This window comes from Sphaeramia orbicularis, chromosome 21 (assembly GCF_902148855.1).
Source record: "Sphaeramia orbicularis chromosome 21, fSphaOr1.1, whole genome shotgun sequence".
NCBI lineage: Eukaryota > Metazoa > Chordata > Actinopteri > Kurtiformes > Apogonidae > Sphaeramia > Sphaeramia orbicularis.
Genome location: NC_043977.1, coordinates 34,865,913 through 34,891,016, shown reverse-complemented (window position 1 = coordinate 34,891,016; position 25,104 = coordinate 34,865,913). Strand labels below are relative to the sequence as shown.

The following is a 25,104-nucleotide window of genomic DNA, read 5'->3' as shown; positions in this document are numbered from 1 at the left end:
AAAACCACACATAAACCACTAGAAACAGCAGAATAGTGTGCTAACGGTAGAGTCCACAAGTGAGTGTGAGAGTTAAACGCAGTATTCATGGTTTATAATACACAGGGAGGGACTTCTGGGGAAACAGAAACTTAGCAGTGAACATGATAACAATCTGTGTCGTTTCCCAACCCCCACACTCACCCCCAGCTCCCTCCCATCCCTCTATATGTTGTGTGTTCTTACCTAAAAACAAGAGCCTTATCATCTCATTAGCCAAAACGCAGTAGTCTGTGAAGGGAAGATGGGGCTGTGGATACTGCTGCTTCTGCCTTTCCACCTTGGTAATTCTATCTGAAGGGAAAAAAAGGATTTTTAATCAATATGTGTGAGAAGATTTCATGTTTGTCAGGGGTTTTTTTAACCTACATTGCTGCATTCTGCCTGTTTGGGGTATGTTTGAGAGACAGGAAGTAGTAAAAGTGTGGAGTTTTTTTTGTTCAATTTTAAGCTGATTGCATACTTTAGATTAATATTTACAGTTTGATGTATGTCTGTGCATGAAGTATTTCTTTAATATTTGCAGATTTACAGCCATGGAGGAGTAATAATAGAGAACCAATCAGTGGAAAAGTACATTTTAGCCTGTGTTTAACAACCTATAAATCTATATGTGTTCAAAGATAAGATATGCCTTTATTGGTCCTACAAGAGGAGGTTCTGGAATATGTACTGCATTTGGGTTTTTAATGTGATTTGATAACTGAGCACTTAAACCAGGTCACAGGAAGAAATGTAATTGTGTTTAAAAGGTAGCTTGAATAGTTGAATACAAAACAGCACAACTTTTATGGGTAATTTGAGCAGAACTGTCTATAACGAATCGTAGTTTGTGAGGATTTTCTGCTGTTACATGTCCTGAATTAACTGCTTTAAAGGACATATTGTGCACCAGATAAGGGAGTTTGTTAAAAGTGCAAGGATTGGCAAAAACAAAAAAAAAATGCATATTTAAACCAAAATGGCAGTTTATACTGGGCAAAGGGTGTAGATATAAGAAGGTTTTTATGCACCTGGAACATGTATAGTTCTGTGCAGAAGTCTTAGGCAGCTTCTAGCTTTGTTATTTGAGACTATGACTCAGTCTGTGTACATACATCTGGAATATACAGCAAATATGTGAACAGTATTAAAAAAAAAGTGCTTATCATAAAGTAAACACAAATGTTGTAGAAGCCATATGGGGTCATTTGGACAGATAAGATTATTTAAGATAACAACCCAGACTGCCAACCTAAGAGAGCTGAAGGTTTACTAAATCCACTAAATACTGACTTCACCTGCAGAAGTTGTTTAGCTCTGACTGTGTTTGTGTGTGTGTTTCAATATTGGGCAAATATTTCCTGCATATTTCCTCTTAGAAATGGACACTCCCATTTCTACCCTGGAAAAACAACAAAGCTAAAGGCTGTCTAAGACTTTGCACCTACAAAATTTGTTACCTTAAACTTCCCGCAGGGGCTTGACTATTGACACGTGAGGGGATTTCCTTCCTCACACTTAACTTACAGCATGTTTACACTCTAAAAAATGTGATTCTTCAGCTCAAACGTCCTACTTTTCTCATCAGTCAGTGCTCGGATCCTAAATATTCAACTCATTTCACTAACTCCTCTGTATTTCCTCCTCGCTCTGCAGTGGTTTGTGTTTCCCTCCCCAGTCCCTCCAATGTCTCCATCTCTTCCTTCAACATGGAACACATTCTCAGCTTCCGGCCTGGACCCGGGACCCCCAGTGACGCCCGCTTCATCGTTCAGACCCTGCGTTTCAGGTACTCGGTCAATGAACGCCGTGACCACACACTGAGGAAAAACACCAACACATGCACTGATTTCCTGGGCCAAGATTATCTGTTGTAGATAAAAGATGACAAATGTCCTGATTTAAAAAGTGTCGCTACACTGTTTGATCACAGGAACTTGCTGTGTTCTTATGCTTCGTTCATCGTGGTTTGGCAACACTCCAGCGAAACGCAGCTGTCAACAGATACATAACTGACTTGAGCTTTCTTCCTGATTTTTAGGATTTAACTTAGAGCACTTTACTTCAGTATTTCTATATATTTTCTGCAGCTTTATATATTTTTAGCCAAATTCTGTTTGACTTGTTGTGCTTTAGCACTTTTAATTTTACAGTTTGTCATTGTCTTAATGTCTAGTGAAAACCATGTATCCCCAAATGTGTTGGTTTTGATTTATTATACACTGATTTTTCTGTTCCTATGATTTAATTACTCATGTTTTCTCTAAAATAAGTCATGCAGCAGATCTATACTAAATAATTTAAGTCTCCTTCATCACTTAGACCAGTGTTTTTCAACCGTGGGGTCACCTGGAATTCAAATGGGGTCGCCTGAAATTTCTAGTAATTGATAAAAATAAAAAACTTGTTAATAAAAAGTATATGGTGAGTTGAGAGAGACAATCCCAATACATAAAAGACATGACAAATTGTGAGTCTGAAACTGAAGCACTGTTGTACTGTTTATCTGTCAAATGTTCATTGTGGTCGGTTTCAGATGTTTATGTTCATGTTTATGCATTTGGCAGATGCTTTTTTCCAAAGCGACTTACAGGGGAAAACCAGTCAAATCACTCAATCAATCAAATTTTACATATATAGCGCCAGATCACAACAAAAAACGTATCTCATGACACTTTATATATAGAGTTGGTCAAAACCAGACTCTAAGCCAATTTACAGAAACCCAACAGAATCCTCCAGGAGCAAACACTTGTGACTGGTGACAGTGGCGAGGAAAAACTTCCCTTTAACAGCAGAAACCTCGAGCAGACCCAGACTCCTGGAGGATGGCCGTCTGCCTTGACCAGTTGGGGTTAAAGAGAGAGAGTAAAGAGAGAGAAAAAGAGAGAGCAATAGAGATAGAGACTGGGGGAGAGGGGGAGACAGATGCTGCAGCTCTTTCATAATTCATAATAGAGCTGCAACCGATTAATCGACTCAAAGTGATCCAAAAAAATCATTCAAACACAATTCTCCTGAATCAAAGCTTTGTTTCCTTCATTTCTTTGCTGTTAAATATTGGTTCCACTGTTGTGTTTCACACGGACGCTTACTGTGACGCACAAAGAAGCTTCAATTCAGGAAAACTGCAACAAAATATCTCCCTTCAATCAATTCAAGACGATTAATCGAATTGGGACTTTTTGCATTGACTTCAACCACCTAGTTGATTAATCGGTTGCAGCTCTGATTCATAGTTTGAGTTCTTGTTTGTTCAGTATTAATTGTCAGCCTTGTAAATCCAAGCTGAACTGACTGTACATATCCTGACCAAGGAAAATCAAATTCTCACTTTGTGCAGTAATCCACACCTGGCTTTTCTGCCTCCGACCATAATAATATACATTATATAGACTAAATGTCATCTAAAATTAATGTTTATTTGCAACATAGTATAGCAAACTATTACATGATCAAAAACAAATTAATTTTAGCAAAAAAAAGTGTCTCCGTTTTGAATATCTGGGGTCGCCAGAAATTTGTGATGTTAAAATGGGATCACTATACAAAAAAGGTTGGGAACCACTGACTTAGACAGAAATAATACACATTAAAACCATGAAGTGATTAAAAATAGAACGCTGAATATACAGGGTGTATCCAAAAAAAAAAAAAAAAACATTTTGAAAAATTACCCCCAGTTCCACAGTTGATAATTTTTGGAATTTTCTTTTATGGATGTCAGTAGGTAGGGGATTGGTGGATATTTGTCCAAATTTACAGATCCATGAGTGAGCAGGGGCAAATTGTGCAATCCAAGTTAAAACTGGTTTGTGCGAAGTAGCGGTGGGATTTAAATCCAATCAAAGGTCATGGGAGGGGACAATGGGCATCCATCTTGTTTTCCACAGAATCACCAGGTTACAGCATTAACACTTTGGCCACCATGTCAGTTTCATTTCTTTACCCATGGCAGCTGTTCCTGCCTTTCAAAGTTAATTCAACTTGTTTAGGCCTGAAAATGTCACTGAGGACAGGCCAAGTTAGAGTTGGGGTTAGGGTTACGGTAAATTTGGACAAATATCTACCAATCCTCTACCTACCGACGTCCATAAAAGAAAATTCCAAAAATTATCGAATGCGGAACTGGGGGTAATTTTTCAAAATGTATAGTTTTTGGGTTTTTTTTATACACCCTTTATTCTTTAGTTAGGCTGAACTGCATGCATGAATCCATCCATCCATCCATCCATCCATCCATCCAGTAATGAATAGTCTGTAATAAATAAATAATAGTACATATATGTAAATTAATGCAAAATACAAGGCTTATCAGATAGGTTAAATCTAATCCAAGTGCTGCTGAGGCCAGGTGTGTGTTCCAGTTTATTTTGTGTGGGGTTAGAACGGAAGGCCTTTAAAAACACTACAGTTTTTAAAGAACTGACATTATTTTTTTTTTTTTGTACCTGAATTCAGCTCTACATACTGAATGAATGATAATGGAATTGTCCGAATGATCATTAAAATCGATCTGAGTCTGCAGTAAACTTTGTCGCTGCAGCTTTTTTTTTTTTTTTTTCTGCCTCTCTTACTCTTAGAGTTCCACAGGGTTAAACTATTTCAGTCACAACATTTTTAAAACCGGTTTGACATAGCTGTGTCTTGTAAGTAAGTTGTGTTTATCTGATGAAGGTTCACCAGTGAAGATAATAGAATTTGGTGAAATACAGAGAAGAAAACATGTTTTTTTTCTTCTGTCTACTCTATTTTTTTTTTTTTTATATGACTTGCATTTTTTGTTAACTTTTTACAAACATATCACATCATCACACATCAAATACTAACATTAGAGCATTGGTAAATTACCCCCCCTCCCGCACACCCACCCGTAACCAGAAGGGGTCTTCATATCAATGTAGTGGCTTTTTATCCCATACACATCAACTTTGAGTATCCATGTATATAATATAGACATACAGCATAAGTATCTACACAGAGGTGTCTAATCATAATATACACACACGCATACATACGGTATGTGATCATTGTCTTTTCAGTGTGAATCCTCTTGTCCTTTAGTCTTGTCTACTCTATTATTCATTATACGTAATTATGACTTTTTTTTGAGTGTCTGAATTAGACCAATGTGCATTCCTATAAGATACGATGCAATAAGATGCGATAAAATACGATGAGATGTGATACGATAAGATACAGTACGATACAATAAGATAAAATATGATATGATAAGATAAGATGTGATAAGATACGATAAGATACAATATGGTACGATACGATACGATAAGATAAGGTACGATACAGTATGGTGCAGTACGGTATGGTACGATATGATATTATGCGATAAGATAAGATACGATACAATACGATAAGATAAGATACGATATGGTAAGATAAGGTATGGTACGGTGCGGTGCGATGCTGTACGATATGATATTATACAATAAGATAAGATACGATACAATACGATAAGATACGATAAGATAAGATGCGATAAGATACGATACGGTACGATACGATATTATGTGATAAGATAAGATGCGATACGATAATTTATGATACGATAAGATAAGGTACGGTACAGTACGGTGTGATGCGGTACGATACGATATTATACAATAACATAAGATACCATACAATACGATAAGATAATATGCGATAAGATACGGTACAATACTATAAGATAAGGTACGATACAGTATGATGCGATACGATACGGTGTTATACGATAAGATACGATACGATATGATATGATAAGATGCTATAAGATACGGTACGGTACGATACGGTGCAATGCGATAAGATAATGTACAATACGGTACAATATGTTACAATATGATACAATGCAATGCGATACAATATTATACGATAAGATAAGATACGATACAATGCGATACAAGCAAAGTGCAATAAGACAGGCAGTAACATTCAAGAGAATCTTCTATTTATATGAATCGGGTTTTTTTCACATATGCATATTATTTACATATTTACAATATAGTTTTACATGATGTTGATATAGATGTGATATGGGGGGGTTACTGCGAACTGTTGTATAATCTGATAATGAAAAGTCATAAATGTCAGTATTCTAACAGAATGCAAAAAAAAAAAAACCATGTAATTTTTCTAACATCAAGCCAATAGTTACCAGATAACAGGAATGATCCACACTGCAGTAAACTGAATGATGAAGTATTCATTAATAGGCTTAGATTAAAATTCTGCTCCTCTTAAGCTAAATGAATTCTTTTAAACCTTCATAGATTGAATGGAAAATATCATAAGACTGGTTTTCATGTTGCTTCAGTTTCATCCTTCATGTTTTTGTTTGACTGGTGTTTTAAAGAATCAGGTATTTTCATTTCCTGCCATATATTTGTTTAGCTTCAGTCTTGCTCTGAAGTGTGTTAAGTTTCATTTATATGTTTCATTTTTCTTTCTAGGGTAACTATGAGTAAGCCTTTTCATTTATCAGTAAACATCAAACGGTGTCGTCACATATAAAGGTGCAGAAAACCCCTTTCACTCAGTCGTAACTCAGTGGTGTAAATATTTAACTAGTTAGTATTTCACTGCTGTAACTGCTTTGTATATTGTCCACTTAACGTGAAATTAGCAGCTTTTGTTTCTGATTACTTTTATTACTAGATTTGTACAGTGTATTTTTGTATATTTATTGTATTTTTAGATAGTTTGTATATTAACCCTTTCATGTATGAATTATCAGAACCTTAATCAAGATTTTTTTCCTGAGTGTTTTTATTCCTCTTTAGGCATGAAAAAAACAATGTGATTGATTTTTTTTTTTTTTTTTTTTTTAAGAACCTATTTTTCATGAAGTTACAAAAATGTCCACTCAGCTGAACACCGCGCGTTTAATTTTTGAAGCAAAGAAACATGCATTTACTGACATACTGTGTGAAAACTATGAAATAAAATCAGTTTTGACCTCCTGAGACCCAGCAATGCATTTTTGTCCTATGTAGCGGACAAAGGTTTGACAGTTTCACTTAAAAAATGCTGTCCATTGTAAAGGACATTCCATTAAAATAAACAAATAAATAAATACGTACACACATACATACATACATACTTAAATAAATAAGTAAATAAATAATTTTTAAAAATGTATCTAAAAAAAAACAAACAAAAAAATGTTGCATTATGCGGTTTCCAATCAAGATAATTGTTTAATGGAAAAAAGCTAAAATTTTCACTTTCCTGGGTCTCAGGAGGTTAATGCTGCTAATCTGATGTTTTCTCACATTTGAACATACTATAATACTAGTTATTACTCCCTCAGATAATATGCAAAAAAAAAAAAACAACTGTTAACTACAGTCTAATAACAATTAGCTATTGATTTAGATAAAAGAACAGGAAAGTTACAGCAACGGTATGAATGTCAGTGTATGGGATGATGCATAAGCGTCCACTGTGTTGGTTGATATGGAACTAAAACAACAAAATCCATGAATATACAAGAGAAAAGCTGTAGAATAACTGTCCACTGTAGTGACCACTATGCATGAAAGGGTTAAATCTAAAAACCTTCACTTTCAAAATACCCTAAAATAGTAGAAAATAGTGAGTTCTGGTGACTTTTTGGTCCAACAACCAGTTTCCAAAATGATTTCATACTTATATCTAATCAGAGAGTCATCCACTTTTCAGATAATGTTGCCATAAAGTCACAAACAGGCCAAATATTTTCTCTCCATCTACTGTTGAAAGAAGCTGACAGATACTTTTTTTTTTTACTTTGGAGGAGGAACTCGTGGAAGGCTGTTTCCAGCTGTTTGGAGCTGATGGCCGGACAGTCATGCAACCTTACCTCAGCGTTTAAAGACCCATTTGAATACTACCTCGCCCGCGTCCAGGCCTTCACCCGCACCCAGACGTCCAACTGGGCAGTGTCCACACGCTTCTATCCTCTGTCAGACAGTAAGAAGTAGCACAGAAATAGTAAAAATAACAGTGACCTTCAGTCCTCAGATGACTAAAAGTGATTTTCTTTTTTTTCTCCCTGTAGCGTTCTTGGGCCCTCCTGAAGTCTCCGTCTCTGGCTGTGGAAACTGTTTGATCCTGCAGGTCAGTGTTCCCACTTTAAAGAACCAGCAGCATCTGGACCTCCACAGAGAACTCATCGTAAATGTGCGGAGAACCAGGGATGGTATACAGGTATGTATTTATATACAGTGCACCAAAAAAAAAAAAAAATTCTCCTCCTGGATTTAACAAAGCAAATAATTCAGATTCTCCCATTGGATAATAACTGCAGTGACTGATATGTTTCAGCTGCAACAACTTCTTTAACACATAAAGATCCAAACATCCACCATCAATCAAAAGCATCTACTAACATAAACTGTTTAATACCGGTTGACCCATTAATCCTATCAAGACATGTGAATAATAGGTGTAAAATACAGTTGGTCATCTTTTCATGGTCATCAGATATGACCCATTTGGACGTTTAGAGGCTCCGTAGTGAACGTGGAAACACTGTCGTCTTCTACAACATTAATTCACCAGTAAAACCCATGGAGTTGGATCAGTGACAGTGGATGGACACACTGGGTGATAGATTTTACTGAAAAGTCACTTTTTCTTCAGTTGTCTCCATTTTTGATATAATAACTCTCAAATTTAATCTGAGCTTTTATGAACATCTACATGATCAGTTAATTTAAATATAAGAAAATACCTAATTTTGGCTGAAAAATGCAAAACACAGAGGATAATATTATAATAAATGCTGATAAATCACTTAAAGGTTAAATAAAGAGAAAATTTATTTGGGAACTGACACAAAAGTAACCCTGGGTCTTTATGGGTTAATTGTAACTGATGCAGTGAGTAGCTTCTCATTTTAAGACTTTTAAGACTGCGATTATAACAGGCTGCCTAGGCATCTTCATGCTTTCTTTGGAATAAAAGTGTCAGAAAATGTCTTTTTTGCCAATTCTTTTGCACCTTTGTAATCAGGAAGAAGTTAACTTTCAATATCTGGCCATTAATTATCATTATCATAGATAATAAATGCTTAAAGGTGGGGTCTGAGATGTTTTCCTGGAGCATTTTTACTATATTGCTTAAAATCCCCTTCACACCCCGATTACAACTAATTAATTAAATGCTCTAACACAAAACTTAAAAAAATTAGTCACCTGCGGAACAGACAGGACTGAAAAAACACCATCCAATCATTTTGAGCGCCCACTCAAAATGACTGACAATGAATGACATGTCTATCAAACTCAACTGCCATTCACCCCTCCCCCCTTCCCCTCTCTGTGCGTACACCTCTTCGAGCATGAATCGTGCGTTCTCAGAGGCTGGAAGCGCTTGTACAGGAAGCAAAGCCAGAACCGGGTTATTCTAGTTATATTAGGACGGAAAGTTCACCGGCAAACTGTTTAGTCACTAACATAAATCAGTAGTGAATGTAACGTTAGTTAGAAAGGTCTGAACTGGGGCTGTTCTGTAAGAGCGGGGGGGTTCGAGGAGACTGAATGAGGTATGCATGGATACACAAGCCGGAGCCTCAGCTGGGGCCATAGTTGGCGTCGGAGCCCAAGGCGGGGCCGTACGGGACCGGAACCGGGGACGGAGCCTCAGGCGAAGCCGGAGCTGGGGCCGGGGCTGAGGCAGCGCTCATGAACCCTTGGGAACAAGCATTGTGCGTGCCAGTACTCTGGAGGCGTGGCTTTGGAGGGACGTCTGAAAAAGGGGTTTGGACTTTTGAATAGAGTATTTTCAAAATGTAGCTTGCTCGAACCGTTTTTCTAAGATCTCAGACCCCACCTTTAAAACAGTGTGTTTTAGTAAAAAAGACAAAAACGGACTTGAAATATGTAGCATATTTATTATATGAAACAACTGTCAACTTTTTGAAATTGCACAAATAAACTTTCAACTATTTTACATCTGCTCAAACATGCTTTTTGGTCTTAAACATTCAGTATCCATATTGGGGCTTCATATTTTTTGTTATTTCCAGGTGTTTTTTAGCCTGTGTGGAAGTCTCTGAAACAGTTCCTTTCTACTTATAACAGTCCCACATCGCTGCCGTAAAGTGTTATATAGAGTCGGAAAGCTCAGGATCTCAGCTTACTGATGCCACTTGAATTTTGTGGATAGCACAAACAGTTCAGTTACAATAATTTGAAGGCAGTGAAGTGTAAAATGCAGTGCTGGAGATATTGCAGTTATTAGTTAAACAACCATTGCTTTGATAGAGAGAATAAAGATTGGACTGTGTTTCAATAGAAGGTCATGTGGTCTGATGAGTCCAGTCTCATGATGAAAACATGAGATTATGTAGTGCAGCGGTGATACTCTGATTTGTCCAGTCATAGTCTTACATACAGTGGAGCAGGTGTGATGTGCATAGCTTCTACTTGTGTTGACATGTACTTTGGTTTTACCACTGATCTCAGTATAGTTCATCTTATAAGATAACTGAACTTCAGCACTTTTTTTTTGTCTAATGGAGTATTTTATCTATTTCCTTGTGTTTTGTTTTTATGAATCTCCAAACTGTGTGGAATTAGGGATGTAACGATAGGAAAATTTCATATCACGGTTACTGTGACGAAAATTATCACGGTTATCATTATTATCGCGATATTGTTGAAATTGTGCTCAAAATGTTCAAAAAGTGCTTATACACACACTGAAATAATTTAACCAAGTTGTGGTTAAAAAACAAAAAAAATAATAGACACAATGTACTTTCTGTTGGCAGAAACATTCAAATATTAACCCATTGTGGTCTGAGCCTATTTTGTCTGTTTTTCAGTACTTTTGATTTTTCTTTTATATACTGTATACACAAATGTTTTCTATACCCCTGTTTGGGATCTTTTTTTTCAGCACAACTTCATCTATATCATCTGCCTATTATTTTTTCACTTTAACCTACTATAAAAGCATAAAAAGCCAGAAAACATAAAAAATACATAAATCAATTTGAAAAATTGATATACTTTATTGCATAAATAACACACAGATGCTTAATGAACCTTTTCAAAGACTTTAAAAGTGAATATTCGTTCCAAATATTAGGTATAGAAAATTAAAATTGTAATAAATTAAAACTATACTCAAATATTTGACATAAAAGCAAATCTTTACGTCGGCATTTTCTCCAGAAAAGTGCGGTAATCAAACACGGTTATCATGATAATTACAATTTAAACGGTAATACTACCCGTCTGCAGTTTTACTGTGGTTTATCATTATACCGGTAATCGTTACATACCTATGTGGAATACAGAGAAATAGAAACTCACAAAGCAGCTCTATTCAAGTCTAAGAATGACAGAAAACTGAACTTAACACGTATCTGGAAGGTATCAGGTTCTCTCTCAAGGCTGTTTTCCAGCGTACATATATGCTTGCCCACGTCTTCCTCATATTGACATATTGACTCATATTGACCTGTGTGCAAGGAAATGCTGAGACTGATGAGAAGAATTAAAAAAAATGTTTTCACATCCTTGATTTTAATGTCTCATGCTCCACATTTTCTTTTATGAAATCGACCGAATGAAAAAACAGTGATTACGCCACATAAAGAGACTAAACATGACATATACAAATGAAACCTTCTGTGGCTCATTAACATTCAAGACAGTTCTCAGACTAAAATTCAATATTCAGACATTTTCAGTTTTACTGAGCAAATGAAACAAATGGAGACAAACTAACATGCCCATTTGGGATTTCTTCTTAATAACAGTCATTACACAGGAAATGATGCATATTATGGTTTCCACAGTAACAGTAGTTTCTAAGCAATTACATTGAAGTGAAGACAGAGTAGTATCAGGTGAGGAAAGAAAGAAAAAAGCGCCACCTATGGGAATATTATTGCTATCCCTCAACATCATGTTATGTACGTATTACTTTAGCATACTCAGAAAATCATCATCTAACTCAGGGGTGTCAAACTTGCGGCCCGGGGGCCAAATCTGGCCCGCCAAAGGGCCCAGTCTGGCCCATGGGAGGAATTTGTGAAATGCAAAAATTACACTAACATGAGGGGGAAAAAAAGCAGAATTCTGAGGAAAAAATAGAAGAATTCAGAGATTAAAGTCAGAATTCTGAGTTAAAGTCAGAATTCTGAGGAAAAAAAAGTCAGAATTCTAAGATTAAAGTCCAGTGGCCCTAGTCCTGTTCCGTAAGAAAGTAATATAAAAACAATGAAATAAAAACATTTTTAATGCTGCAAATCTGATGTTTTCTCACATTTTAACACATTCTAGTCCTAGTTATAACTCACATCATGGAAATAACATGCAAAAAAAAAAAAAACCTTTGTGTGTAACAAATAACAGGTGATTTACACTCAAACATGTCAGTGCAGATCAGGTTTATGAAGAACAGTAAAGTGACAGTAATGGTCTGAATGTCAGTGAATGGGATGGTGCTTAAGTGTCCACTGTGTTGGCTGATATGGAACTAAACCAACAAAACCCATGAATATACAAGAGAACAGCTGGAGAATAACTGTCTGCTGTAGTGACCACTATGCATGAAAGTATTAAAAGACACATCTGAAAAAATGCTGACAGGATATAACTACAAATACAGTTGGATAATACCCTCTTTACTCATTTTTAGAACATGGGGGTTGAAAACACTGATAATAAGTCAAAGGGTCTGATGAAGTGGTAACATGTGGACACATTTCATGTTCAACAGTTTCTGTCATGTAATCAGAATAACTTATATGCATCTATTATACATATTTGAGTAGGTATTTAGAAGCACTTTAACATTAAGTGTAATAAAATTTGGGGAGATAAAATTTTAAAGTGAAAAATGTCAAATTACTGCTCGGTAACACGTGGACTTGAAACGGACATACATTTTTTAAGCTTTATGCAAACATTTAAGACATGCAGTTCTCGACAGAAATTGATATCAAGTAGGACAAAACCTTTTAGATATTATGTTCAACTATGCTGAAAATAAATTTTGGAGTAAAATGTGGTAACAGGCTGCCATAATATCCAATCCAACTTTATTTTTAAAGCACCTTAAAACAACCACAGTGGACCAGAGTGCTGTACAGACGACTAAAAGCACAATAAAAATTAATAAAAGCCTTAAGAAAAAATAAAATCAAATAAAATAAATGAAACAAGTTAAAATATAAAAACAGAAACCAAATGTCAACAGTGCAAGAATGTTAAAAAGCCAAGAACAGGTGGGTTTTAAGAAGAGATTTACATGAGAGTAACACGTAGACGACTCTTTACTATTGTATGCATCACCCAAAATGTATCAAAAAATCATTACTTTCTGAAAGTTTCACTCAAATATCAGAATTATTATTCATTCATTCATTCATTTTCTGAACCCGCTTTATCCTCACTAGGGTCACGGGGGTCGCTTGGAGCCTATCCCAGCTACATAGGGGCGAAGGTGGGGTACACTCTGGACAAGTCGCCAGTTCATCGCAGTGCTGACAAATATCAAAATTATTAGTAACTTGAAAATTAAAAATTGGTATTTTTGTGGTAAAATGTGCATAGGGTCTTATAAGCATATCATAAATGTTCAAACTCATAAATATCAATAATATTCACAAAATAATGAAAATCTAATACTTGAAACTTAATCATCCTTTTTTGAGCAATACATATTGACTTTATTTTGTTATTACTAGTATACATGCACTGGACCAGCTCTATACCCTCCATCGGGTGCTCGAGGGTTCGTGGGAGTTCGCCCAACCAGTCCACATGTGTTTTGTGGATTTGGAGAAGGCATTCAACCGTGTCCCTTGTGATATCCTGTGGGGGGTGCTTCGGGAGTATGGGGTCCGGGGCCCTCTGTTAAGGGCAGTCCGGTCCTTGTATGACCGAAGCAGGAGCCTGGTTCGCATCGCTGGCAGTAAGTCAGACCTGTTCCAGGTGCATGTTGGACTCCGGCAGGGCTGCCCTTTGTCACCGGTTCTGTTCATAATTTTTATGGACAGAATTTCTAGGCACAGCCAGGGGCCGGAGGGGGTCCGGTTTGGGGACCACAGGATTTCGTCTCTGCTTTTTGCAGATGACGTTGTCCTGTTGGCCTCATCGAACCTGGACCTTCAGCGTGCCCTGGGGCGGTTTGCAGCCGAGTGTGAAGCGAGCGGGATGAGGATCAGCACCTCCAAATCCGAGGCCATGGTTCTCGACCGGAAAAAGGTGGTTTGCCCTCTCCGGGTCGGTGGGGAGTCTTTGCCCCAAGTGAAGGAGTTTAAGTATCTTGGGGTCTTGTTCACGAGTGAGGGAAGGATGGAGCGTGAGATTGACAGACGGATCGGTGCAGCATCTGCAGTGATGCAGTCGCTGTACCGCTCTGTCGTGGTGAAGAAGGAGCTGAGCCGAGAGGCGAAGCTCTCGATTTACCGGTCAGTCTACGTTCCTACCCTCACCTATGGTCATGAGCTTTGGGTCATGACCGAAAGGACAAGATCCCGGATACAAGCGGTCGAAATGAGTTTCCTCTGTCGGGTGGCTGGGCGCACCCTTAGGGATAGGGTGAGGAGCTCAGTCACCAGGGAGGAGCTCGGAGTAGAGCCGCTGCTCCTCCGCGTCGAGAGGGGCCAGCTGAGGTGGCTCGGGCATCTGTTTCGGATGCCTCCTGGACGCGTCCCAGGGGAGGTGTTCCGGGCATGTCCCACCGGGAGGAGACCTCGGGGAAGACCCAGGACACGCTGGAGAGACTATGTCTCTCGGCTGGCCTGGGAACGCCTCGGGGTCCCCCCAGAAGAGCTGGAGGAAGTGTCTGGGGAGAGGGAAGTCTGGGCATCCCTGCTTAGACTGTTACCCCTGCGATCCGGCCCCGGATAAAGCGAAGGATAATGAATGAATGAATAAATAGTATACATGGAAATTCCTATATTGTCTTGATTACCTTATTTATTAATGTATTTGCTCTGCTATTGGTTTGTTGTACACCTAAAAATGTTTAGTTTTTTTCTTCTGCTCGAGAACAAATAAATGAATGAACTAGAAAAGCACTCGAAGAGCACAGACCTCCACCAAGGCAGGTCAGTTCCCCCCCCGATCACCACCAAAATTGAATCATTTGTTCCTTGTGCCAGTATCAACATTTCCTGAAATTTTCATCCAAATCCGTCCATAGCTTTTTGAGTTATCTTGCACACGGACAGACAGACAGATGGACAAACCAACGCAGGCAAAAACATAACCTCCTTGGCGGAGGCAATGAATGAATGAAATCTATATAGTCAACAGATTGAATGAATTTTCCAATTTTTTTAGATGTAATTTTTAGTATCAAATTCAAGCTATATTTTTATGTCTAAGGCATGGCATTGGTGTAAAAAGTACAATCGATAACATTGGTTGTAACTTTTTTTCTTCAGGTAGTATTTTAAAAAGGATAACAGTTCCTTAAAATAGAGATCTTTAGCTAAAAAATGAGCCCACTTGATAAATGATGTGTGCAAATTAACTTTTTCATGTTGACGTTCACTTTCGCTCGGTCGGACCCTAAAGCAGTTTCCTGTTTGTGTGTTGCAGTTCCGGCTGACGCTGCCTTACAAAGAGGAGAGTGTGATCACGTACCTGCAGCGAGGTGTGGAGTACTGTGTGACCGTCGCTGTAACATCGTTTTCCAACTCCAACTTCCTCCCCAGTAAACCTTACTGTGCCTTCACCAGCCCTCCTCCATCCAAAAGCTCAGGTAAACTCTGAGGATTTCCACCACTGACACACTCCATGAACAGAACACATCAGTGGTTAATTAGTCTGGGCATTCTGCACGCTACAGAAATATGTCTGTTTAACCCTTTAACCTCTGACATGTCTGTGGTGAGCGTTCTGAACATATGATTTATTTTAAGTATTCAAAAAAATTCAACTGTTTGCTCATTTGGATACATTTCATAACATGTTGATAGAATAGACCTGGTTCTTTCCATAGACATCTGAGCATGCTCAGTGCAACCCCGACACCTGTGTAATGGGAGGCAAAACACGGAGCAGTGAGTGAGACTAACTCACTATAAAAATTGACAGTTTAGGCTTTTTTTAAACGTTTTCCTTGTGGTTTTTGTTTTTACTGTTGTTTGTGTGTTGTGGTGATTTTCCTTTATTATTTTTAGTGTGTTTTTACCGAGTTTTGACTGTGTAACTGCTTTTTGGAGTTCAACCAGATGTCAAAAAACAGCTGGACAAAAAAAAAACAAGAGAAAAAAAAACAACAACTACTGGGCCAAAATTCAAATATTTGTTGTTGTTCAGTGTGCTCCAGTTCACAGTTCATGTTCAACATCCTAAATCTGTCATTGATGTACATTCTGAGTGCCTTATTTAGTAAAAACCTGTCAAACTTCAATTCCTCTTTTTGTTTTTTTCTGTTATTCCACCCTGTTTTGACCCTAAAACACACAGTAAAACAAAACCACTGAAGAAAAGGAACACAAACATGTACTCACAGCAATTTTTATGACACTGAAACAGACCCAAATTCACAGCAGCACGTTTACCTGAAATAATGTGTCAGAGGTTAAAGGGTTAAATGGAATAATTTACAGCTGATAATACAGTCTACTCTCGTTAAACCGCCCGCCGTTATACCGCCATTTTCGCTCACCGCCGACCAAAACCATTGCACAAAAATCCCCAATGCATTATTCCATTAGCTACCGCCATTTCCGCCTATCACCATCCGCCAGCCCAGTTCCATGCACAAACAACACTTATACCATTGATTTCCCGACCGTTATACCGCCAGCGTGATTGCCATCAAGTACACACAAATTTTAACAATGCACTGAAACAAACGCGCCAGACACTGATCGCGACAAGCTACGAGTAGGTCTATGGAACGGCCACCGTTCATTTATCGCAGAACACTCAGTAGGTCAGGATGTCGGGAAGAGGACGTGGGATTAAGCCAAAGCCTCAAGATGATGGGGTGTCATTTCCCGACACGGTATAATAATGCTTAAAATGTTTCCCCACTTTAAATGATCCCTTACAACGTAACAGAATCAAGATTTATTTAGAAACGCAATTAGAACGGGTTAACGGAGGCAGCATAGACATCATATAGTAAAGACATGCACATTATGGACGCAACCCGTTGTAACGCCATTTTCGCTATACCGCCAATTTGGCCGTGAACGGAAGTTGGCGGTATAACGAGAGTAGACTGTAGAAGTATACACCGATCAGCCATAACTCTCTGACCACTGACAGGAGAAGTGGTAATAATAGGGATTGTTTCATTCCAATGGTACATTCCACTGTGTTGTATATATTAGGTAGCAGGGGCGCCGCTACCAATTGTGGGCCCCATGAAAGGTAAACGTTGTGGACCCTTCATAAAATTCACTACACACATACACTTGGGGGGGGGCTAAATACATGGGGGTGCGGTCCATAACTAATGTAACTTACACTTGCATGAAACAAAACTTACACTTAACATACTTTCAACGTCCGACTCCTGATTTCTATTCCTCTATAGAGGGTATGCATATGACTTCACCGCTAGCGGAAGTCACCCCGGTTCCGCCCACTGAGTGGCAGAAATAGGGAGATGAGTAGCAGCGTTGGCTTCAATCTAAATTTAAGAACAATATTCAATAAAAAATGGGAAAGAGCTGTTGTGCAATTGATTGTATACTCGGTGCCAATGAAAACGCAACACTTGAAGATTCTTATATATTTTTTAAATTGATGAGGATTTTTATTCCATAAGCTCTTTGGAATTAATCATAGGCCATTTCTACAGGGTGTCCCATAAGTCTCCATACATAGGAAAAATAAACGTTTCTTGACATAAACCATTTTTATTTATATAATATGCTCTATATGACTGCCATTTTGTCGGGAACACATTTCAATGCGTGTCTGCTGAAGAACTATAAAGAAGAAATATAAAGAAATGCATGTTAGAACCATATATGTATGGAATGTATTATGTCTCCTGTGTATGGAGACTTATGGGACACCCTGTATACAGTAAAAATAAAAAATCACATCCAAATTTGCTGACAAAAAATAAGGATAAAGAAAGAAACTCAAGGACCCCCAAAACCAAAAGTCACAAAGCGGTCCCGGAGGTGCTGCAGCTCAATGTAGCGATCCTGCTGTGGCGTGGTCACACATGTTCGTCCAGGGCGAGGTCTGTCTGCGGTTGAGCCAGTTTCTTCATGCCTCTGTTGCATCCTGACTATGGTGGACACATTGCATCCAAAACAGCACGCCACCTGCCGAGCACAGATTCCGGCCTCCAGGAGCCCCGTAGCATGGCATCTTTGGTCACGTGTCAGTCTAGGCATCGCTGAGTTATTGCAAATGATTTTCATGCTTTTCAGCTTGCCTTTATATACAGTACATGACCACTCCTTAACTGACTACAATTCCTTAAGTTGAGCAGTTCATTGTCGAGCAATGAGAAAAACAAGTCTTATGAATGCACACAAGTTCATTTAAGCGTGACAGTAGCTCAACCCGTCTCAGGTTGTTAAGAAATTGTCTGGGATTATCTTATACAGATGAAACTTAAACGTATTGATGCGGCTCAGGAACAATAAAACACATTCAAGTGTTGCGTTTTCATTGGCACTGAGTATATGAACAGATTTGAAAAGCAGTCGGAGCTATCGTTTTACAGACACCGAAAGACAAAGAAAAGAGAAGTAAATGGATCCACTAATCCAGGAAACCAAACCTAGATCTGTGGATCCTGTTTGTTGTCAGGTAACATTAATTTACGCTGTATTTTTGGGTCAAATCATACTTTAAATGACGTATTGTTTTGGCTAACGTTACTTCTTAGTAAAGCTCTTGGTTTCATGATCAGATCTTTCATGGTTTTTGTCTTCATTTTGTGATTCTGAACCTTGTGCTCCTACATGATTAGTAAACTAACTTAAACTGAGGCTAATCTAGTTTTTCAAATACAGGGGAACTGGAGAATAAAGCTACGACAGAGTATTTGGGCCACATAAGAAAATAAAAATGCTTGTCACTACAAGTTTAAAGTCATAAAATATCGATATAAAACCCGTGATTTTATGATAAAGTCGAATACAAAAAGAATCACAATGTTAAGAGAATAAAGTCATAGTTATTAAAAAAACTCATAATTGAACAAAAATGTCATTCGTTTATGAGATTAAAGTCGTCATATTCCGACAATAAAGCCATAATATTGCAAGAATAATGTGGTAATTTAAAAACAGGTGGGAAACATATTATAATTTACCAGAATACAGTCGTACCCTGCTGGTCCACAGCAGTAGTATCTGTGTTGTATAAAGTACTTGATATGAACTAGACTCAGTAAATCTCCTCAGTACCAGTAGATCATGCATATATTCACTGGAGTCAGTACACGGTCTACTGTAAATGGACTTTGGGTCAGCTGGTTCTGGGCCCTAGTTTTCACACAGTATATCACTTTCTGATGATGAGTTTTAAATACATGTTTCTTTGCTTCAAAAATGAAACGCATGGTGTCCAGATGAGTGGACATTTTTGTAACTCCACGAAAAATAGATTCATAAAAAAAATTTCAATTGCATTGTTTTTTTCATGCCTAAAGAGGAATAAAAACTCAAGAAAAAAATATTGACTAAGGTTCTCATAATTCATGCGTGAAAGTGTTAAAATACAAATACAGTTACAAAATACATACATAAATAAAAACAAGTTTACAATTCATTGTTATCATCAGCAAGCTGAACATAAACCTTAAAACATTTAAACTTTTATCTTTACAGCAACTTGGATTGCGAGAGTCAAAACAATCATTTGCATTACTGTATTTCCTTGAGTAATTGAGGAAAGGTGTTTTTTTTTTTTTTTACCTGCTGACGGTTTCTGTTTTAGTTTCTGCCTTCATCAGAGCTGTCAAATGGGAAATTTTATCTTGAAAAGGTTGCCGGCCCTATCAGCTGTTTTTAGACATGTCACACCAGGAAGTGTTTGACAGCTGCAGCCGAAACCGTCAGCAGGTAAAAAAAAACAAAAAAAAACATCTTTCCTCAATTCTACTTGTCTGATCACAAGAAAATGTCTAACTAACAGTTGGTAATAATGTTATGATCCCATAGATGCTCCATTGGTTGAGATCCAGTTGTTCTTTAGATACTTTTGGTCGTACAAACCACTTTACATCAGGAAGATCTGGAGATGCTCTGACCCAGTAATTTGACCGTCACTATTTATCCCTTGTCAAAGTCGCTCAGATCTCTACTCTTATCCATGTCGCTGTTCCTAACACATCAACTTTGAGGACTAAATGTTCAATTGTTGCCTTATATATCCCACTCACTGACCCATTATAATAAGATAATCAATATTAATGCCACTTTGTCTCTCAGTGGTCATAATGTTATGGCTGATCAGTGTAAAATAGTTTAAAAAAATCAATAACCAAATGCATTGTTTAGGGTTTTCAGTCTGTGTGCTCTATAGATGTCAGACTGTTTTACTTAATCTGAATGTCCTTATGTGACATTGTCCTAATGTCCTGAAAATACCATATGATTTATGAATGAATTTATTTTTGGTTTTACATCAGTCATTGTACTTTAACCCTTTCATGCGTACTGGTCACTCCAGTGGACAGTTCTTCTCCGGCTGTTCTCTTGTACATTCATGGGTTTTGTTGTTTTAGTTCCATATCAGCCAAAACAATGGACACTAATGCATCATCCCAAACACTGACATTCATACCATTACTGTACATTTTCTGCTCTAGCTGAACCTGATCTGCAGTAACATGTTTGAGTGTAAATGAATTGCTTGTTATTGTTATTAAACTGCAATTAAAAGTTTTTTTTTAATTGATTAATTCATTCATTCAGTCATTTTTTAGTATTTTGCATATTATATCCATGAAGTGAGTATTGACTAGTATTAGAGTATGTTAAAATGTGAGAAAACAGCAGATTGGCAGCCTTAAAACTGTTTTTATTTCATAATTTTCACACAATATATCAATAAATACATGTTTCTTTGCTTCAAAAATTAAATGCATGGTGTCTGTTAAGCTGAGTGGACATTTTTGGAACTCTATGAAAAATAGGTTCATAAAAGAATTTTCAATTGCCTTCTTTTTTTCGTGTCTAAAGAAGAATTAAAAACTCTCAGGAAAAAAAATTGATTAAAGTTCTCATAATTCATGCATGAAAGGGTTAATCGTAATAAACAGAAAAACCAAAAAATGAATAGGCTAGATGCAAAAGCTTATTTTTTTGCCTATCCTTTTCACCTAATACACTGCTTACATCAACTTAAATGTGTACAGCATCGAGCATTATCACCAAATGACCCATTTATTTTCTATGTAATAACACTCTGGAGATCTAATATATTCTGCCTTGTCTTGTTTCACAGTGTACATAGTTTTCAGCCTGCTGGGGGCCTTCTCTGTGCTTGGCCTAGTCCTCATTGGGTCGGTGGTCTATGGTGGTCAGCTGCGCTTCAAGTTATTTGGACAGCGCTCGCCCAGAAGTCTGGTAACAGACCCCCTCTGTGTTCTAGGACTTCAATCGTCCAACAGGACACTGCATGTGCATGGGGAGTGAAGGGATGCTAATCAGTCAGATCAGTTTTCAGTACTTGCTTGGAGTTAAATAAGCTTAGTCGGAGGTTATGATACAATAATATCTCTTTTTTTTTCTTGAATAAAAATCATGAAAAGTGGGGATATAATATTTGTACAGGAATGGTTTTAACCCTTTATAGGGAACTCAGAAATACTCTGAAATGCAAATTTTCAACCTTAGTGTGTTATTGCAGGACATAACAAGACTTTATTACCTCCGCCGAGGAACGGCGGAGGTTATGTTTTCATCGGAGTTTGTCTGTTTGTTAGCAAGATAACTCAAAAAGTTATGGACGGATTTGGGTGAAATTTTCAGGAAATATTGGGGGGGTGATCTGCCTTGGTGGAGGTCTGCCCTCTCTGAGTGCTTTTCTAGTTACTTTTGTGAAAAAAAAAAATATATATATATATTGTCATGTAGAAAATGAAGTTACCATATTTGGTTCCTTGCCCATAAGTGGTAAAAAAAAAAATCCAAGAAGTATTTATAAAAAAAAAAAACCAAACAAACAAGAAAAACACATGCAATTTGAAAGGAGCATGTTTTGTAGAACATTAGAGCAGGGGTGTCAAACTCGTTTTTGTTCAGGGGCCACATTAAGCCAAATTGGATCTGAAGTGGGTCGGACCAGTGAAATAATAACATCATAATATATAAATAATGTCAACTCCAAACTTTCTTTTATGTTTTAGAGCAAAAAAAAAGTAAAATTATGTGATGAAAATATTTCCATCTACCAACTATCCTTTAAAACAATGTGAATAACATGAACAAACTGAAACTTCTTAAGAAAACTAAGAACAATTTTAACAATATCATGTCTCAGTTTATCATTTAAACATGTACATTATAACTTACAGATCACAGTGGATCCACAACTACACACAACATTTAATAACAGGCAGAATATTGTTAAAATTACACTTCAGACATTTCAAAATGTTTATATTTGTTGAGGTTATTTGTGTTTTTGTGAAATGATAGTTTGTTTTAGTGTAAAGACAGTAAAATGACATGAAAATTTTTACATTTACAAAGAGAAAAATTTGGAGTTGTGAGTATTTATGGGTTATTATGATAGTGTTTTACTGATCCAACCCACTGCAGATTAAATTGGTCTGTACGTGGAACCTGAACTAAAATGATTCATATCTTCAGTGTAATTTTTGCATCTCACAAATTCATCCAAAGGGCCGGACTGGACCCTTTGGCGGGCTGGATTTGGCCCCCAAGCTGCATGTTTGACACCAGTGCATTAGAGCATCACTTTTAGAACATTAGACCAACAAAAGTACTGATCCAGACCCCTGTCCACATCCACATTCTCCCTTTGAACATCATTCCTTACATTAGTACCATTACTTCATGGTACCTAACAAAGCAGGTACACTCACTGTTCATGCAGAGGCGGACCTTACAGACCCTGTAGACCACATTGGACCTGAGATTATTGACTCACTGTCCTCACTGTAACTGTTGCTGTTACTGTCTTTTAATGTGTGTATGGAAATGACCAAAAATAGTCACTTGCCCAATAAAGGGTTAACCTCTTTTAATCTCACATCTTCAGTCGTACATCCTGCTCCAAGGCCAGAGCCGTGAATCCGTTGAGCTATCCGATCGGATCTCAGTCACAGATCTCCATAAAGAGGACTCCACTGCCAGACCCCAGATCAGTTCAACCAGTGAGGAGCGGCTCGAAGACTGGAGAGGAAGAATTAAAACTGTAGCAAAATCAGATGTTTAGAGCCCACATTTTTGTTGTCCTCTGAGCCCTTAAAGTGAATATAGTTACTGAATGTTTAAAGCTTTATGACCCATATATTAAGTGAATGATCATTAACTCAAATTACAACTGGACTGTTGAGCTGCAGCAGTTAATTGATTATTATTATTATCAATTAATAATCATTGGCTGTTTTGATCAAATAGTCATCATTATTTAAGATAAAACAGTAAAAAAAAATAAAAATAAATGTGATTCCAGCTTCTTGAATAGTCTTCTTAAATAGTTTCTGTAGTCTTCTGTGACTATACACTGAATGTCTTTGGGCTGTGAATCAAATATTATATTTGAAGACTTGGAAAACACTGTACAGCATAATATTCAGACTTTTATTTCTCAATTTACATTTAGACCAGGGGTGTCAAACTCATTTTAGTTCAGGGGCCACATTAAGCCCAAATTGATCTCAAGTGGGCCAGACCAGTAAAACAATAGCATAATAACTTGTAAATAATGACAACTCCAAATTTTTCTCTTTGTTTTAGTGCAATCAAAAGTAAATTATAAAAGTATGTACATTTACAAACTATCCAAACAAAAATGATGTGAATAACCTGAAAAAAACTGAGATTTCTTTAGAAAAATAAGTGCAATTTTAACAATATTACACCTCAACTCACCATTTATACATGCATATTATGGACTGGATCTACAAAGGCACAAAATATTTAATAACAGGAAGTATAATGTTAAAATTTTGCTTGCAAAGTTTCAGGTTTTTCACATTTTATTGTTAAAGGATAGTTTGTAAATGTTAATATTTTCATAATTTAATGTAAGTTTTTACACTAAAAGAGAAAAATATGGAGTTGTCAGTATTTATAGGTAATGTAACATTATGTTTTTCACAATAAACTAGGAAATTTAGAGTCATTATTTATAGGTTATTATACTGTTATTTTAGTTGAGATCACATTGTCCTGTATGTGGAACCTGAACTAAAATGAGTTCGACATGCTTGATTGTTAATATCTGAAGTGTAATTTTTGCAAATTCACCCCGCGGGCTGGTCTGGAACCTTTGGCGGGCCAGTTTTGGCCCCCGGGCCGCATGTTTGACACCCCTGATTTAGACGATCAATTGACAGAATGATCAGTGGTTTCAACCTTACTTTAAAGATTCAATATGTAACATTAGCATGTGTTTGTGTTCTTACATGAAGTTTGAGTTTAGAGTGTGTTTACAAAAATGAATGAAATCTACAGCCACAAATGACTGAATATAGTATTAAAAATATTTTCTGACTGTTGCACTAAGGCTGTAATGGCTAAGGTTTGGTTCGCCATATTTGAGTAGGGAAGTAGGGGGATAACTGAGGAAACGACCAAATTACAGAAGTTACCAGATGGCTGTCACAAAACACAACACAACAGGAACACTCGGTTTGACACTTAACACATGAACATGTTAATCGTACATATTGAAACTTTATTTACTATTTGGTCATTTACAAAATGTGCTTTGATAGTATTATAATTATGTTTTTAAGTGCTGTTTTTTTTTTTTTTTATTAGTATTCTCACCATGAAGCTGCTGATTTTGAAATGTTTCTGCAAGTTTTGTGTTGAGTGTTTTTCATTAGCTCTTACAACATGTGCATCACACTTTATTTACCAAATGTTTTTGGCTATTGTAACATCCATCCATTAAAAGTACAATTTGTTGCAAGCAAACATTTCCTACCAGCAGAGGAGGC

At 37.2% G+C, this 25,104-nt stretch overlaps 1 protein-coding gene across 1 annotated transcript; it reads left to right on the top strand.

Moving 5' to 3' along the window:
* The first annotated feature begins 4 nt into the window (after positions 1–4).
* LOC115412570 (interferon alpha/beta receptor 2-like) lies at positions 5–23,874 on the top strand. The gene is made up of 7 exons (XM_030125143.1): positions 5–323; positions 1,678–1,810; positions 7,796–7,971; positions 8,060–8,208; positions 15,573–15,735; positions 21,411–21,532; positions 23,193–23,874. The coding sequence occupies exons 1-7, from the start codon at positions 284–286 to the stop codon at positions 23,367–23,369; spliced, it is 960 nt and encodes a 319-aa protein (XP_029981003.1). The 5' UTR covers positions 5–283; the 3' UTR covers positions 23,370–23,874.
* Positions 23,875–25,104: the final 1,230 nt, after the last annotated feature.